Raw genomic sequence first — 19,228 nt, 5'->3', positions numbered from 1 at the left:
TTCGATTGCTGTCAGCATGGGAATAAGCACTTTGTCAGGTGAGGCCTGTATTTACTCGCACTGACACAAAATTGACATGTGAAGCACACACTTGTGCTTGACAGGATAGTCTTCGATAAGTACGACACAAAGTCGAGGTAGGAACTATTATTCGAATATGCGCAGTTTCCATTTATGGAAAAATCGTTAAAGGATAGCACATGTGTCATTTAGTTTGATTCCCATTCAAAGAGACACTTCAACAAATTCTTTTTCCTCGACATATATCTCTCATAATCGATAAAAAAGTAACTTATTAGTTGAGGTTGTCTTATTATTTAAACAAGTAGAATGAAAATGTGATAAATTTTGTACGTGTCTCTGGTTTATTTATCACGTGATAGTTAAAAAATAGAATAAAATAAATTGTAAGAGATAATCAAAAGTGTTTCACTATAAAAAATAAATATAAGTCCGACAATGACGGTTTATAAAGTATCTGCAAAAGCTGCAATTTGGATGCAAACATGCATTTGAAAAATCTACTCTACGGCGTAAACTCCGAAAAAGAGAGTCTGACATTTCGCGACATATTCTACATATTACAATAATTCTAAGATTACAATAATTATAATAAATAAAAAAATTTCTATTTATTTTTAACTTTATATTTTAATATTTAGATAATAAAAAAAATTTATAGAGCAAGCATTACTTAAAAAAAAAATAAATTAGATATATAAAAAATTTGTATAAAAATTAAATTGTATAATTAATATTTATGGCATTTTATTTTTTCAATAAGGTCACTAAGATTTGCGCTATAAATGGCTACTGTTTGGAATAAACAGCGAACAATGGAACTTTTAGCTGAAATGAAAGGTATCAACGGTAGGTAAAGATATAAATAGGTTTTGTTCTGTCGATCAAGTACATTTACAAGATACCATCAGTTAATATTTTTGCTTACTAACTGATGATATGCGGGCAAACGGCTGATAAGATTCCTTGTTTGTAAATATTATCTCATATGATATAAAAATGCAAATGTGTAAATTTGTGAATTATAATTTCAAATCAAGTATAAAGAAACAGAAGAGACATTTTATGACAGAGTAGAGCAACTATTGTCATTTATGTAACAGATGTTCAAATGTAAAAAAAAAATTTTAATTTATTTCGTATTATATTTAAAAAAAAATTAATATATAAAAAAATATATTTTGCGCGCAGTCTAAGAATAGATAGCATTTTAAACAAAATAAATAAAATATTCTTGCCAGAGGAATATCCCTCTCGTAAAGAAACATAGAAAACTTTAAAATCTTGAAAACAACAGCGAAAATGTAGTATTTGGTGTTATGGCCTGCCAATGTATAAATTCCTAGCCGTCGCCTTTCGAATGCATCCTGAAACAAACAAACGGCAATTTAAACAAATGCAAATAACATTTGGCGCGTGGCCAATATCAGCGATCGATTTTGCGAGCTGTGCGCGATGCCTTTCAAGAAATTCAGGCCAAAGTTCTCCATTTACCAAGTTTGCGTAACTATACTCGAAGCGAAACACTTGCCGCAAAATGCGAATCCATTGGTTGTCGTTAAAGTCGGCAATCGTAAAAGAAGAACGGTGGTACGCGAGAGGACCGATAATCCTATTTATAACGAGGTAAAGTTATCCAATCCTGTCTAATAACAATTTATATAATGATTGATGTAGAAATAATACGCAAATCAAAATTACAGTGCAACATTGTTCTCTGTCTTTGAATAATTCAAATGTTCAAATCCCTTTCAATTTAATTTCTACAAAACTAATCTTTAAATCTCGTCAATACGATGAGACACGTTAATTACACATATTTTTTTTTAGTATTAAATATGCTGGAGACACATTGTAGATGTTAATTTTTTTAAGTTTAAAAATTAGAGATCTTATCACTATACAGGGTGGATCACTAGAAATTGCCTTTGAAGATATCTTCATAAATATTGATTTTACATAAAAAGACAAAAATTAAATAATTTTAAAAAAGCTATATTTTAACTGTCTTAGTTATTTTTTTTTTAGGTGAAAGCGCGAAAAATTTTAAAAATTATCTCAAATTTTTTAAATGAAAAGTCTTATTTTTAATCATAATTGTAGAAAATTAAAAGACGATCCTAACGATCTATAACACTTTGACCATGGGGTAATCTTGAAATAAAAATTTATTAGAAAATTAATAATTTCATTGGTCTTAGTAAAGTCAATCATTTTTGTAATCTTCATCTTCACTAAAATTACAGAAATGATTCCCTGGGATCGAGTGTAACTCTTATCGTCATCTATCTCTTTATATATTAATAGGCGTTTAAAATATTCTCACATTCTACTTTCTGCTCTTTAAAATACTTCCGCAGTACTTCGTATTCGACTTCACGTGCAGCCTGAACACTCTACTAAGTACGGGAATCACGATAGCGGTGTACCTGCGGAACTTTCTTCGGCGAAAGTTTCATGGAAGCATTTCCTTTGAGGTCGCAACAGTGTGGGAACAGCCAGGTTACAAACAAGAATTAATTAAGAAATAACGAGGAAAATCTTCGCTTTAAGAGAAATAATTTAATTTAAATAGAAGCAATAGTTTGAATTTTTGTTAATAACAAACAATTTAATAATTTACAAAATTGAGAAACAACAATCTTGTCGACAAAATAGAAAATTTTTTGCTTCAGAAATAAAGATGAAAATTAAATTTTAGATGTTTCAAGAGGAGAATGTAGCTTTAAAAATTAAAAAAAAAATATATATTTCTATAAATGTAGTCTTGCTTGTAGATCGACAGTACTTTCATAAATGGGCCGTACTGACGGACCCAAAAAACCCGGCGGCGGGCCCGAAGGGCTATGTAAAGTGCAATATCACGGTGAACGCGAAGGGCGAGAAAGTGAAGGTGCATCCAGAAACGGAAGGTGAAGAAGACATCGAAGGGTAGTCCCTTTTTCGATATATATACATATATATGCACATGTATAAACGGATATATATTATTGACATATCTATAATTTAAACCTTCTCATCAAAATTTTTATCGCCCTTACACTGCAATATCGTGGGGAATATATTTAAATAAATATGTGGCAGGAATTTACTGCTGCCTATTGGAAGCGAGAGACTGTCTTTCGGACAACGTGCGCGTTACATTTTCGTCATTTATCGCGCTGACGGATTGCCAGACATGAGCAGCTTGTGCAGGAAAAGTGATTTCGAGAACATTAATCCCTATGTGCAAATATCGTTCGCCGGAATGAAAGTACGCTGGAATTAATTACTCGACTTTTTAATCACGGAGATGAAAAATTAAAAAGGTCTCTGCGAGAGAAATATTTAACGTATATGTGTGTGTGTGTGTGTGTGTGGGTATGTATGTTTGTATGCATATAACTGTTGTTGCTATCGCAATAGAAATCTATTTAGAATAATGTTGTTTTTTGGTGAATTAAAATATATAATCAGTGCTTGCTATTATCTAAATAAAGTTATTTAGATAATAGATAAAGTTATCTAGATAATCATTTAGATAAAGCAATTGCATTTATTTTATCTTTATCTAGATAATAATAGGATGTATTATTTATATCTTAGATTAGGAAAAACGCGTTATCTACCTTAAATTATCTAAGATAATGGCTATATCTAGCAGAACTCAATCTTTAGCAACCGCTTTACGATTCTTTAATATGTTTGATTCTTACATTTATTATTAGATTCAATGGAGAACTAAAGATAAGATTCAATCATATTAATGAATCATTAAAGTGTTGTATCTTATTGCCTCGTGGTATTTTTTATTATTTTTTTATTAATGCCAAATGTGATTTTTTTCACTTTTGTGCAATTTCTCTTTATATTTTAGTATTAATTTTTAATAATAATATAGCAAAAGATAAAAAAATATTTAATGAAAAAATCTATAGACAAATATACAATATTATTTTAGTTATTACATTTCTCTTCTTAATTACCTTTTTATAGAGCAATATTATCTTTATGTTATCTAGATATGATGCTTTATAATTATATCTATCATTTAGATAAACTTGAAAATAAATCTTGTTTATCTTATCTAAGATAAAATTTTATATGTCTTATCTTATTTCTATCTAGATAATTTTAATATTATCTAGATAATTTCAATATTATCTAGATAATTTCAATATTATCTAGATAATTTCAATATTATCTAGATAATTTCAATATTATCTAGATAATTTCAATATTATTTAGATAATTTTTATATTACCTAATACTGAATATAATGATTCTATTAGGGATCGACAAGCGAAGAGTGGCAAACCTACTCCCCGAGGTTCCGCGAGGGCATCATTTTCAAGGAAATGTTTCCTGTCCTCTGCCACCGGGTACGAATCACTATAAAGCACCGTATTGACAGTTGTCGGACGTGCGTCGTAGCATTTCATATTCTGGACATGGCAAAGATCTCCGGAGAGTACGGTGAGATTGCCAGATAATATATAATTCATTGCCAACAATGTGCACGAAATGTGTTGTTTCGGCGCACTTTAATTTTTTGCCAAACAGATAATTGATTTGGGATAAAATAGTTTTGTGACGTTAATCACGTACGTGTGTATCTCCGCCTTTAACGCTAAATTTTCTTATACTACGATACAGCATCATGTCCGGATAATTATTCACGGACTTATAAATAGATTTCTTTGGAACTAAACCTGATCTAATTAAAGCTGGAAGTGATGTATACAAAGTCCCGCCCAGAGCCGGGAAGTGATAATGTAAGAGCGCGACATATTGATTGCGAAAGTTAACGTTTGGCTTTCCAACAGAATTCTTGCCGACATACGGACCTTCTTTTATCCACTTTTATGGATCCGGCTCAGTGGAGAAGGACGGTTGTTCGGGCAGATGCTTGACGGCAATGCCTTTGTATCGTGGGAGGGTACTTCTGTCGTTGAAAACTGAAATGGATGACCCAGAAGCGTCGCCGGGAATCCGGGTTGAGACACTTACGGCATTTTCTATTGTCGAGGTGATCCAATTCATTGCTATTCTTTGTTTTTGCAATTTTAATTTGTATTTTTATAGTTGAAATTAGTTTCTTTTACCTTGAACAAGAGATTTGCAGTAATGTAATTGTGACGTTTATAATAATTTTATGACAATCGCGCGTAAAAAATGTATGTTCAATTTTAATTTATTTTATAACAAGGAGAGAGAGAGAGAGAGAGAGTCAAGCGAGTGATAAAAAATTTTGATATAAACATAATGAAAACAAAAGTTATATTAATATAAATAATTAAAAAATACTATATTTTAATAAATATTTGTCATGTCGAAAATTACTTGAAGAATTTATTAGTTAAAACGCAGTTAAAGCAAAAAATAAATATATGTATTTTATAAAATAACTTTCAGTCTACGATATCAATTTTATTGTTGTGATATAAGCTCATAGAAAACTGTGGGATCTAGAAAAGTCTATGGTCGACTGACGAATACCTTCTGGTCGGCGTGCTTTATGATGTGTGTATGATCGATCGTTCCCGATTTGGATGGAAATTGATCAGCTTGGAACTGAGTCTGGGAAATGCGGGCAATCGGCAGTTCCCGCATAGCCAATGCGCTGACAGCAATAACGGCGACCAATCAGGTGACACATAAACTTTTATTCCCATTGTGGTTATATCTATTTAAGTCTCTGTCTAATCTTAAGGAGTTCCTGTAGCACTAAACACGATAATATAATAAATGAAACTGGGGACAAAAGTTCCGAGACAATTCGCCTCAAATATAATTATGGAGTAGACGGGACTATCGATTGATTTCAACAGTAGTAGAACTCTCGATCATAGGAAAAAAAAAATGACTATTTCGAAACTCGGTGATATTTTTTCACTTTGAGACGGAGCTTTTTAAAGATTTGTAAAATCAAACTGTTTTGCGGGATTTGTCAAATGAGAAAAAATATGTTACTGTCGAAGCCACTCGAGAGTCTCGGGAGGCCATATTTAGCGCGACGAAAATACACTCGTCGTCTCTGTCTATTCTCGACTTTGGCAGAAAACGAGCTGCTAAAAAAGCGCCCGATCTTCGAGAGCCAATCAGTTCCGCGAGCCACTGGTACCTTGGACGGCAGATATAATTATGTACCCTTGGGATCTAGGAAGCCTTGCCTGTACGTAAAATCTTGGTGGCCAAATTTGGAATGGCGAATGTGCAATAGCAATAATCTTCGATACATCGCCGAATTTTTGGTTTGTTCAAGGCGTCATTTCTCGTTAAAGATTTTTAAATATTTTTAAATATTTAATTTCTATTTAATTTCTCAATAAAAAACATAGATGTTATCTTAAGATCAGACCGTTAAAATTATGTAAGGTCAATTTATTTGCGAGAGAGAATAAAGTCGTTTAGTTGCGTGGAATAATAATCAAACTTGCTTGTATCTTAAAATATCGTGGAATTTTTCGAGAATGCTGGGCTTGTGTGAATGAAGTATATTAAAAATTTGTTTAATCCAATCCCAGGAGGTAAGCCTAGAGAAATTGGAGGCCCTCGTGGTTACGCGGAATCCGACAGCTTTCGAGGTTTACAACGAGACGATCCGCGCGTTGAAAGCTCACTGTAAACGATACCTATACGTATTGAATGCCGGCAAGTATGAAAAGAAAGGTGGAACTACGAAACTCGATCGCTATCGCGCGAGCTTGTGTCTTCAAAGCGTTGAGAATATCCTCGAGAAAATCAAGATCAACGGCGAGCTTCCCAACAACAATTACATGAGGATCGCCATGATTCACGCGTATCAATATTTGAAAAAATTACGGAAACTGTCCGAAGACGTGAGTCAGATAGTTTATGCCAAGAAAAAGATATTTAAAATTACATTCTTTATACACTGTGAGAATTTTCTAAAAAATCAGAGACACATTTTTGTCTCAATTTTCCGATCCGAGTGCCTAAAGGAACTTTCAGTCAATCTGCCTTTCTTAATTGTTTTTCTGAAACTTCAGAAGAATTTGTCCGAAAATTCAGACTATGTTTCTGCAAAAAAGCAGACACTTTGAAGTTTCAGTCAATTTTTTTTAAATAATTTTTTTTTTTAAATAATGTATTTATGAACAATGCAATATACAAGCAATAATTTTTTAATAAATCTTTTGAAAAGGCTGAGCTATTTACCTCTTTACTAAAAATAGCAAATCGCTATTTTTTTAATAACAATTCTTTTGTCTTCAATTTCTTCAATTGAAATGTGTCTGAAAATTCAGATACTTTTTCTGAAGATACTTTTTTTTTTTTTTTTTACAAAATAGACACTTTTAAAACAAAACATTTTCTTTAGAATAAAATATAAAACGTGATGAGCAACTTAAAATTTTCCTTATAATTTTAATATTAAATAACTCAACGCCCTTGTTTAATTAGCCTCAGCACAGCCTGCCAGATGTCTTCATATGGATGATCGCCGGTTCGAAACGAGTCGCTTACACGCGATTGTCCGCGGCGGAGATCGTGCATTCCGAGGAAACCGCAGAGGCAGGAGTGAAATGCGGCCGACGTGTCAGCTTCTTTCCCGGAAATCCGGACGACGAGGACGAAACCGTCGAGTACAGTGCCTGTAAAATTGAGGCCTTCCTGTGGCTCGGTAACGCAAAGTACGCTGCCGCGTGTTGGAGCGCGATTCCGCCGGGATACGAGATCGATGACAGTATGAACGTCAATGTCTTCCCGAAGTATATCGAGTACACTCAATCCTGGGTAAGAAAATGCGACGAATGTGGAGGCGGCGCGATTCATCAAGTATCACACGCTAAATGTAGATAGGGATCTGATTGTGTTGTTGTGACACAACTCGATCTATTATAGGACTAAATGCATACGTGAAAATGAAATCGAAACAATGCGATCGTTTTACACAGACGTTCCAGCTGCGAGCTCATATATTTCAAGGTCGCTTCGATCCTGGGATGGACGCTTCCGGCTTGATAGATTCTTTTGTGCGCGTCACCTTTCAGGGATACACAGCTTCCACGCAAGTGAGTTACGCGAAGTTTTAACAGTAAATGATACACACCCATATAACACGCGCATAATCTTTTTTTTTTTTTTTTTGAAGTACAATTCGTTCACTATTGCTATTGCAATAATTCTATTTCGCGTAACGATCGTGCACGCAATGCCAGTAGTTACAGTCATGATACCGTGAAATTTCTGCGGCGCATATTCCTATGACATTTCACTCGAAACGCACGAGAATGAAACGAGTAATGTAATATGAGCATGATTAATGTTGCACATACAAAACACATTACGTTTAAATAAAGATGTCATTCTGATAGCGATGTGCATTTCTGCGTTTTCATACTGCGTATGCATTATGTATATGTATTTATGTAAATACTTGATACTTTATTTAATTTAATTTATTAATTTATAGTTTATATTAGAAAAATAAAACTGAGTTCACATTTATCACACAACACATTATATTTCTTTCTTCGAATAAGTGTATCTATCTTTGATTACCAGTAAAAAGTAAATTAACAAATTTAATAAATTTAAAAATAAAAAAAAAATAACAATAATTATTGATACACTTGTAGGTGATAAGGCAAAGCTTAGATCCGTTCTGGGATCAAACATTAATTTTTCCCCCAATTATCATCCATGGTACTAAAGAATACATTAAATCGTCACCACCCGAAATTGTCCTGCAGGTTTTCGATCAGGATTTATGCGTAAGAGAAATCAAATTTTTCAAAATTTTTTTTTAATAAAAAAGAAAAAAATTCATGACACGTTGAGCGTTGAGAAAATAATAATGTAGCTTAAAAATAATTGAAACTACATTTCGTTATTTATAATATATCCAAAATCATTTTCTTCGTGCAAAAACTAGAAAAATTTTAAAACTATTTTTTTCAACTGCATTTACATATGTATAAAAAAAATCGTAATGCAGGGTACGAAGGAGTTCTGCGGCAAATGTATCGCTGTGCCATTAGTGAAACTCGCCATGGAAACTTACTCGCCACCCGATTTCCCACCGAAATTGCAATGGTACAAATTTCAATCGCGAAAAGACTGCACCGGTGCGGTCCTCGCCGCTTTCGAGTTGATAGAAGTGAGCTATATCGATTTTTTTCTCTCGCGACAAATATTATATACGCGATATCCCGCGCCGCTGTCGCCTCTGCTCCTCCTTTTTTCCTTACGATATATTGCTATTTGATGCTCCTTATTTTTTACTTTTTGACATTGTGATAATATACGTCATGTGAACACGCACAATATCCGGCGAAATGTATGTGTCTACCATTCTGTAGACGGAGAACAAGGAGATGTTAGACGTTCCATTGAACATTCCGGCGGAGGATAAGATTTACAGCATCCCGCCGGATATCAGGCCGAAAATGGCAAGCTACAGGCTCGAGGTAATCTTTTGGGGTGTTCGCGACATGAAGAAGATAAATTATATATCGGTACGCAGACCGAGAATCGTAGTGGAATGCGCCGGCATCCACATCAAGTCGGAAGTGATGAAGAACGCAAAGAGATTCAGCAACTTTGAGGAACCGCACATTATGATCGAATTGGTAATTTCTCGAAAATATTTGATTGGCGATTACTTTACGTACGGTATATGTATGAGGGTTGCCTACAAAAATTGCTACAAAAAATTTCTTAAACATTTAGAGAAAAATGTGTCTAAATTTTTTAGAAAATTTGTCTGAATGTCCGAAAGAAATTTCACACAATTTTGCTTCATCGATTTTCTGAAACTTCAGAAAAAGGATTCGTCTGAAAATTGAAGTGTGTCTGAAAATTCAGACAATGTATTTGCAAAAAAAAGCTGCAGACACTTTGAAGTTTCAGTCATTTTTTTTTTTTTTTTAATAATGTATTTATGAACAATTTAATATACGAGCCATCAATAATAATTTTTTATTAAATCTTTTGAAAAGCTTGAGCTCTAATTATCTCCTCGATAAAAATAGCAAATCGCTACTTTTTTTAATAGCAATTTTCCGACGTTATCTCGATGATTTAGGGGATTATCAAAATCTGATTAAATAAATTAATGCGGAAGCGGGATAATTGCTGTAAAAAACATTATTCATCTAGGAAATGGCGGAGCTCGATATTTATTATCCGAGCATCACTATAAAAGCTTACGATTCCCGTGGATTTGGCTGCTTCAAATATGTAGGGATCTGTATTATACCCAACATCCGTATGTTCCTGGAGCAATTAATAACTGTGGAGGATTATGATGCGCAAATATACGAGTCGACATTTATGCAAAAATACCGGCTAGCGGAACGACAGACGGCGATTATATGTCAGTACATATTTATTATTTATGTATTATAAATTTTTAACTCAAAATTGTGGGAAAGAAGAACAAATCCAATTTTCTTTTTGTATTGAATTCCAGATACTATGCAAAACTGAAAAAAAAAAATTAAAATTTAAGAAAAATATATTATAATTTTTCTTCATTAAGTTTCTTATTAATCTCATTGTTGTGTTTTATCATTTACGGGCGAATACCATTACATAAATATTTTTTATGATATATTCTCTTTTTTATATTATATATTTTCTAAGCACATATGTCTTTTATATATTTATTATATTTATTATAATTAATAAATTATTTATTTATATTTTTATCTAATATTTACATTTTTATTTAATATTTTTATCTAATATTTATTATATTTTATTTTTGAGACTAGTACCCTTACCAATCGATTATTTATATATATTTTTATCTAATATTTACATTTTTATTTAATATTTTTATCTAATATTTATTATATTTTATTTTTGAGACTAGTACCCTTACCAATCGATTATAGTCCTTCGAAAGAAGACAGCAAGGATCTTATTCCATATAAAAAAATGGCTGGAACGGACGTCCACTCCAAGCTGAAGAAGCTGTTTGTAATTATAAAGGGGATATTAAAATTCAAATTCCTTAAGAGAAAAAAAATGGAAATTTATGGAGACAACGATGATGAGACTCTTGATTGGTGGAGTAAATATTTTGCTTCCCTTCAGGTATGTAGATTAGAGAACCGGTTTAGATAAAAAGAAATTACTAAAATTACAATTCATTGTTTTTTTAGAGAATTCATTATTACAGATAAAAAATTTATTAAATCTTTGAATCTTTAAAACATATGCTTAGAGATTTTCTATTAAAAAATTTTCAATATTAGAAGAATTTAAAGGCTTGGATATTAAACTGTTTAAATATTGTACTGTGTTTAGATGCCTAATTGCTTAGAGATTTAGCGATTTAATTGCTTAGATATTTCGCTGCTTAGAAGCTTACCAATTTAATTGCGTAACTACTTAGACATTTATCAAGTTAATGCTTGGTAAGCTAGATACTTAAGCATGTAGCTTAAACATTTAACTATTCTGCTGCGTTTTAATTCTTAAAATTTTTGTGTATGTTGTATTATAAATTGCAAACAAATTAAATTCCTAGATTTTTTAGAATTCCTAGAATTCTTAGGTTTTAAATTTTCATACCTATATTCAAGCTCGTAATCTTTTGAATCTTCAATTTCCCTAGAATTTCACTGGATTTAGTTTTACTTTTCGTTTCTTTTTTGTATGTAAATCGCGTTGTTAATAAATAAACTGGTTTTGATGATAATGATGTAGAACATAAATCGACTAGAGCCAATTGCCCGAAACATGCGATAATGCAAATTAGCACGTCACGTTGGATTCGTAGGAAGAGAGAGATAGAGAATTGGGAATGACGACAACGTTTCGTCGTACATTCGTGGCAACATTCAAGGTACCCTTTAATGAACTTGCCCAAACTCGATCGCTTAGACACTGAAATCAGATCTATTCCTCGGAGCTAGAGATGCAGCCGCAATTCGAGGGGTTTCAGGACCGGCTAAGCACTTTTGAGTTGTGGCGCGGGACAAAAGGCGAGAATCATTATCATACTGAAGAGAATTACGTTGGCAAATTTAAGGTTAATTAATACGGAAAAAAATTATGAATTTGTTGAATGCAATGAATGCGAGTGATGAATACGCGACGTTCAAATCGTAGAAATTTATTAAACGTCTCAAGCACGTGATTTATCAGTTCTTATACTTAAACGCGAGTTTTGTAACTTCCGTCAGGGACATATTTCCATATACCGATGGCCGCATCCTGACAAACTTCCATGCAAAACGATAAACGGAAGAGACGTGGCTAATGGCGTGTGCAACGATTATCCGCCTCAAGAGTCTGTTAAGCTGCTCGTTAGACTCTACGTCGTAAAGGGTTAGTCTCCATGTTAAACCACGTGCACCGAAAAAAAAAGGAGAAAGTAAATAAAAGAGAAAATTACTGGATTTCTCGAGAAGAAAATTTCCACCTAACCTATATCATCGCGATATTTATTCTTGAAAATTGATAGTGAAGTCATAGTAAAAGTAAACCTCAAGTTTATCAAAAAATTTGAAATTGTAATCAAGGACGAACGCGTAAAATACGTGACTTTTTTACTAACCAGTTCAAGTATTTCCTTTTTTTTTATTAATAATATTTGAAGGGTGATTTAAACATCCTTTTTATTTTACGCGCGGGATTTTTTTTTCTAGCACACCTTATATTCTTCTCGACAGAACCAGAGGAGCTCGTCGGCTGAGCAGCCAACCGACAATAAATTTGCTTTTCGCGCAGGCATCAACTTACAGCCTAAGGATCCCCTCAGCGGCAAATCCGACCCGTATCTCTGCGTGAAGCTAGGAAAAAATTTCATCAGCGACAGGAAGAATTATATACCCAATCAATTGAACCCTACGTTTGGCCGGTAAAGTCTGCAAAAAAGCTCATAGCTTCTTTTTCGAAGGCTTCTTTTTCTAGCAGTATAGTCATTTACCCACTTTGGGTGTTATCGGGAAATCGAGAATTTTATCGATATCCATTTGTGCATCCGTGCGTACCGGCTTTTTTTGCAGCTTCCAAACTGCATGATCAGGTTTTTCAGCTACTCTATGTAAGGTAGAGCGATTCTAATTTGAGTGAGATTATTCTGTCAACGAAGAGAAATTGTCTTTTCTTTTTAAAGATAAAATAAACAGTTGATAAATGATTTTTTAGCCTGCGCAACAAAGTAGTAAGCAAAATAAATTTATTACGTTAGTTTAATTTAATTTAGTACGTTGAAAAATGTCGCTAAATGTTTAAAAATAATTCCAATTTTAAACAAATATTTTTTTCTTTAGATCAATTATATATAAATTGCGATTAACTTAACCATGTTATCCGGCAGCGTTTTTGAGATCGAAGCAACCTTTCCACAGGACTATATGTTAGTGATCCAAGTGTGGGACTTTGACGTCACGACGGCCGATGATCTAATTGGCGAAACGCGAATCGATATTGAGAATCGATTCTACAGCCGGCACCGGGCCCATTGCGGAATCGCGAGCGTTTATAGCACCAGCGGTTACAATACCTGGAGGGATAGCGAGAGGCCGACGCAGATTCTGGAACTTCTTTGCAGAAAGAACAACTTACCGTCACCGGAATACAGTGAACGTGAGGTTAAAATCGGCAAGACAACATTTCCCTTTCATGCCATAATCGAACGCGAAGATGAGATTGGTAATATTTAATCGTTCAAGGATTACTTAATTTGCAATTATTAAATAACATTATTGTACACTGTAATTTTTTTTTACAAATTTAGACACATTCTTGTCTGAATTTTTAAATTTGAATGTCTGAAAGAAATTTCTGACAATCTGTTTTAATCATCAAAGTCGTTTTTCTGAAAATTCAGAAGAGTATGTTTAAAAATTAAAGCGTGAAAATTGTGGCAACATTTTGTCTGAAAATTCGGACAACATCCTATTTAAAAATTTAGACATTCTGTTTGAAAATTTAGATAGTATTTTGTCTGAAAATTTAGACAGTATTTTATTTGAAAATTTAGACAGCATTTTATTTAAAAATTTAAACAACGTTTTGTCTGAAAATTCAGACAGCATTCTGTTAGACTTGGGTATCTTAAAGAAGTTTCGGACAATCTGTCTTAATCATCAGAATTGTTATTTTGAAAATTTAGAATATATTTAAAAATTTAAAGTGTGTCTGAAAATTCAGACAGCATTTTGTTTGAAAAGTCAGACAGCATTTTGTCTGAAAATTCAGACAGCATTCTATTTAAAAATTTAGACATTCTGTTTGAAAATTTAGACAGTATTCTGTCTGAAAATTTAGACAGTATTTTATTTGAAAATTTAGACAGCATTTTATTTAAAAATTTAAACAACGTTTTGTCTGAAAATTCAGACAGCATTCTGTTAGACTTGGGTATCTTAAAGAAGTTTCAGACAATCTGTCTTAATCAACAGAATTGTTATTTTGAAAGTTCAGAATATATTTAAAATTTAAAGTGTCTGAAAATTCAGACAGCATTCTATCTGAAAATTCAGACAGCATTTTATTAAAAAATTTAGACATTCTGTTTGAAAATTTAGACAGTATTCTGTCTGAAAATTTAGACAATATTTTATTTGAAAATTCAGACAGCATTTTATTTGAAAATTTAAACAATGATTTGTTTGAAAATTCAGACAGCATTCTATTAGACTTGGGTATCTTAAAGAAGTTTCAGACAATCAGTCTTAATCATCAGAATTGTTATTTTGAAAGTTCAGAATATATTTAAAAGTTTAAAGTGTGTCTGAAATTTCAGACAACATTCTGTTTGAAAATTCAGACAGCATTCTATTTAAAAATTTAGACATTCTGTTTGAAAATTTAGACAGTATTCTGTCTGAAAATTTAGACAGTATTTTATTTGAAAATTTAGACAGCATTTTATTTGAAAATTTAAACAACAATTTGTCTGAAAATTCAGACAACATTCTATTAGACCTGAGTACCTCAAAAAAGTTTCAGACAATCTGTCTTAATCAACAGAATTGTTATTTTGAAAGTTCAGAATATATTTAAAAATTTAAAGTGTGTCTGAAAATTCAGACAGCATTTTGTTTAAAAAATCAGACAGCATTCTATCTGAAAATTCAGACAGCATTTTATTAAAAAATTTAGACATTCTGTTTGAAAATTTAGACAGTATTCTGTCTGAAAATTTAGACAATATTTTATTTGAAAATTCAGACAGCATTCTATTAGACCTGAGTACCTCAAAAAAGTTTCAGACAATCTGTCTTAATCAACAGAATTGTTATTTTGAAAGTTCAGAATATATTTAAAAGTTTAAAGTGTGTCTGAAAATTCAGACAGCATTCTGTTTGAAAAGTCAGACAGTATTTTGCCTGAAAATTCAGACAGCATTCTGTCTGAAAATTCAGCATTTTATCTGACAATTCAAACAACGTTCTGTCTAAAAATTCATACAGTATCTCTGCAAAAAAGCTGCAGACAATTTTTCTGAAATTTTAGTCAATTTTTGTAGTTCATATTGTGAAAGACATCGAAAAATACAAATACAATATAATTTAAATGTGATTATTTTGTAATTAAAGAGAATCTTCGTTAAGAGATTTTTTGTTATTTTATTTTCCTTAAAAGAATAGTCTTTTAAAAAAATAATTAAAGCTTTAAATAAACAAAGATTGCCTAGAGATATGTTTAAAATAAAGATATTTTTTTTTTATTCGACATATATTGTTTCTCGAAACTAATAAAAATTAATAAATTTATACCAAAAACTCGTACACTGACAGACAAAAAAGAATGCATGGCTCTGAACGTGCTTCACTCTTGGCAAGATTTTCCTATTTGCGGATCCGCCCTAGTAGTAGAACATGTCGAGAGACGGCCGCTTTTCAATGTTAAAAGGCCCGGTCTCGAGCAGGTAACGTCAAATATGCCAATTCATCGCGAAAAATAAAACTCCGTTCTTCGAGAAAAAACGTGACTTTCATACAAACGTCGTTATTCTCTCTCTTCGCGAGAGAAAGCTTTCTTTATATCTTAATTGCACTGCGAGTTTTAAGATGAATCATATTCTTCGGATTAAATCAAAAAATATTTTTTAGTTTACTTGCATCTTTAACATAATCCGCGAAATTTTGCTCGAAAAAAAAAACGCGATTAAATTATTATCCACTCGAGCTGCCAAAATATGTGTATGTATATATATATATATATATATGTGTGTGTGCGTGCGTGCGTGCGTGCGTGCGTGCGTGCGTGCGTGCGTGCGTGCGTGCGTGCGTGCGTGCGTGCGTGCCTGTGTGTGTGTGTGAGTGCATATGTATGTATATAAACAACATTTTAGGGCAAACTCGAAATGTGGATCGATATGTTTCGTATCGGACAATTGCCGCCGAAACCGGCAGTCAGCATTGCTCTTCCGACACCGGAGGAATATGAAATTCGCGTGATAGTTTGGAATACCGAGGACGTGCCGTTGGTCGAGAGCCAATTTCTCACCGGAGAGAAGTGTTCCGACATTTACGTCAAAGGGTACGTCATCGTAAAAATATAAGTCGAGATAATTATGTTTTGCCAAAATTGCACGACGATTCGAAAAACATGATGTAATAGCAATTAAATTTATTTAAATAGATGATGAAACGTTCCAGAATAATGTATCATTTTTATTTTTTGCTCCTTTTGATTATAAATCTAATATATGATGGCAGGGAGTATTATTCTATTTTTTCACAATCAAATTTTTAAAATAATTACTTAATTCCAACGCGAATAAAATATCTGTTCGAGATCTATTCTGAATAATTTCTTAGATGGATTCTGTACGAGGATTATCAGAAAACCGACGTTCATTACAACTCCCTAACCGGTGAAGGTAACTTTAATTGGAGATTCGTGTTTCGTGTCACGTATTCGAAGGGCGAGCATGTCATGATAGTTCGCAGAAGAATGTCGGTCTTCGCTAAAAACGAGATCGAGGATAAATTGCCATGTAAGCTTCATTTGCAAGTCTGGGACAGCGATCATTTTTCTCCGGACGATTTTCTAGGTGATTAAAGTTTATCTTTCATTAAAGAAACATTAAAAAACGATTATCAATACGCGATGCAGGATACACTTTTTACATTTTATATTTTTTCTTATATTTTATTTTACAATTAAATTTTTTATTCTTTTTTGAATATTATATATTGTATATGTAAATTTATAGTTTGCATTAAAGTTTAAAAAAATATAAAAATTAAAATTTTTAATATATAGAAAACTTGAAGTTTTTGAAACGTATATTTGGAGGATATATTATCAAGTTTATGATTAATTGATGTAATTTGCGATATGTCCTGTAATCGTTACGCTCTTCTAAATTAATCAACTTGTTGCAGGAGAGGTGACGCTTGACTTGTCGAGAATGCCGCGGGGCAGCTCAAACTCCAAAAACTGTACAATGAAATTACTTGAACCGCAATTGCCAACCGTGAATTTATTTAAAGTTACGCGAACTAAAGCTTGGTGGCCATTTGTTCGCAGTATCGACAGCGGAAAATATATTCAAGCGGTAAAGTATTATATAATAAACGAAAACGCAAATAACTGCAATTTTTCGTTCAGCTACGAGGCACATACATAATTATAAAAATAATTTTAAAAAAAATTAAAATTAAATTACTAAATAATTTGTATTGCAGGGTAAAGTGGAGTTGGAAATATCTGTTATGCGAGCAATGGATGCGGACGATCAACCGGCAGGCAAAGGAAGAGATCCGCCTCAAGAACTTCCGTTTCCAAGGTTTATTCTCTTTCAGCCTAATTTTATTATAACGCACTTTTTATTTTAATTTGCAAATGCAACAAATTGTGTGCACCGATAAGAGAAAATTATATATATATATATATATATATATATATATATATATATATATATATATTATAAAATTGAAGCTCTTAACAATTAAAATCAAAAGTGTCAATACAAGGCACACAGAGTCAAGCGCAGTATTATGGGCGCATAAATTTATCATTCAAAAGTCATAAGCAAAAGTTAAATAGCATATTATTTAAATATTCTTTAACTATTAATCTTTTCTAACAATGTTTCATTTTGAAAAAAATGATTATCATATATTTTATTATTATTAATTATTAATATATATATATATATATATATATATATATATATATATATAAAATATACATATAAATCAACATATATTTTCAGACGAAAATATGAAATAAATAATACTTAAAATATATAATGTAGATAATAATATTATTAATATATATAAATATATTGATAATATTATTTTATGTAATATATAAAATAATTCAATATATGAAAATATATTAAATTTTCAGGCGACCTGACACTTCTTTCTCTTGGTTTCGCAATCCATGGAAAGCGTTCCGCTTTGTCGTTTGTCGCTATTATAAATGGCGAATAATATGCTGCTTTATATGCACGCTATTCGTACTTCTAGTAGCATGTGGAATTTATGCTTTTCCCGGATATTTTGTTAAACGTCTCTTAGGCGCTTAAATTTTAGATCGCGTACGTTATTTGACAGAATATCAATATGTGTTTGAATCTAACAATAAGTTGTGTTTAACGAACTTGCAAAACTCGCATTATTGATCGATGAAAAGATATTTCATTTCTCTGTATATATTGTTTAATCTTTTTCCATAAATGTGTGTTTTGATTTCGCTTTCTTCTATGTCGCGTACCTCCTTCCCTTCCCTTTCCCGCGTGTTGCACTTTTTGATCTTTTTTTCTCCAGCTTTAGTGAACAGCCGGTTTCACTCATCTCTGAAATGTGTTTTAATTTTGCTTAATATGTCTGCCCCTCCCTCTCTCTTCCCTACCCTTCCCAGCGTATTGCGACCTGAACAAGAAATTGCCGTTGCTATGTTGGTTCGAGCTTTCACTCAAGCGAGTAAAATTAATAGTAAGTGTGTGTTATGTCCGTTCTCTCCCCTCATCCCTTATTCGTCACGAATGACTATAAACAGTACAATTTATAATTACCTGTCAGAACCGAGAACATAGCAGTCAGGCTCATTTCCGAGATCTCTCTATCCTTTTTCCACACGTGCAATGTCTATGTACTTTTGAGGAGAATTTAATATTGTCTCGAATATATGTCGCGCGATGCATAGCACTGTAACGCTGGCACGTTCGAAGTACGATTATAAACGCGTTATGTTCTTCATCTATTGAATATTACTCCCACCTCTCGAAAGTCGTGTTTGAATTTTGCGCTTGCTATATGTTTCGCGCTCTTTCTCC

The 19,228-nt window shown here is 32.4% G+C and overlaps 1 protein-coding gene across 1 annotated transcript; it reads left to right on the top strand.

Annotated features, from left to right (window-relative positions):
- The first annotated feature begins 1,476 nt into the window (after positions 1 to 1,476).
- On the top strand, positions 1,477 to 18,478 carry LOC126856845 (otoferlin-like). Its single transcript, XM_050605743.1, has 27 exons — positions 1,477 to 1,647; positions 2,382 to 2,523; positions 2,799 to 2,952; positions 3,106 to 3,274; positions 4,293 to 4,476; positions 4,827 to 5,029; positions 5,473 to 5,650; positions 6,061 to 6,254; positions 6,528 to 6,842; positions 7,429 to 7,761; positions 7,923 to 8,039; positions 8,607 to 8,741; positions 8,966 to 9,127; positions 9,330 to 9,599; positions 10,129 to 10,345; positions 10,847 to 11,070; positions 11,759 to 11,824; positions 11,876 to 12,010; positions 12,165 to 12,309; positions 12,712 to 12,841; positions 13,304 to 13,638; positions 15,732 to 15,862; positions 16,289 to 16,476; positions 16,758 to 16,993; positions 17,328 to 17,500; positions 17,631 to 17,731; positions 18,298 to 18,478. Exons 1-27 carry the CDS (start codon positions 1,477 to 1,479, stop codon positions 18,476 to 18,478), a joined length of 4,989 nt encoding a protein of 1,662 aa, XP_050461700.1.
- The last annotated feature ends 750 nt before the right edge of the window (positions 18,479 to 19,228 follow it).

The sequence above is a fragment of the Cataglyphis hispanica genome, chromosome 19 (genome assembly GCF_021464435.1).
Source record: "Cataglyphis hispanica isolate Lineage 1 chromosome 19, ULB_Chis1_1.0, whole genome shotgun sequence".
Classification (NCBI taxonomy): domain Eukaryota; kingdom Metazoa; phylum Arthropoda; class Insecta; order Hymenoptera; family Formicidae; genus Cataglyphis; species Cataglyphis hispanica.
This window is presented reverse-complemented; position numbering and strand designations above follow the sequence as displayed.

Coding starts and splice junctions, on each gene's coding strand:
- LOC126856845 (XM_050605743.1), top strand. CDS start 1,477: ATGCCTTTCAAGAAATTCAGGCCAAAGTTCTCCATTTACCAAGTTTGC. Junction 9,128..9,329: donor CCGCTTTCGAGTTGATAGAA/GTGAGCTATATC, acceptor ACCATTCTGTAG/ACGGAGAACAAGGAGATGTT. Junction 17,501..17,630: donor GCGGAAAATATATTCAAGCG/GTAAAGTATTAT, acceptor TTTGTATTGCAG/GGTAAAGTGGAGTTGGAAAT.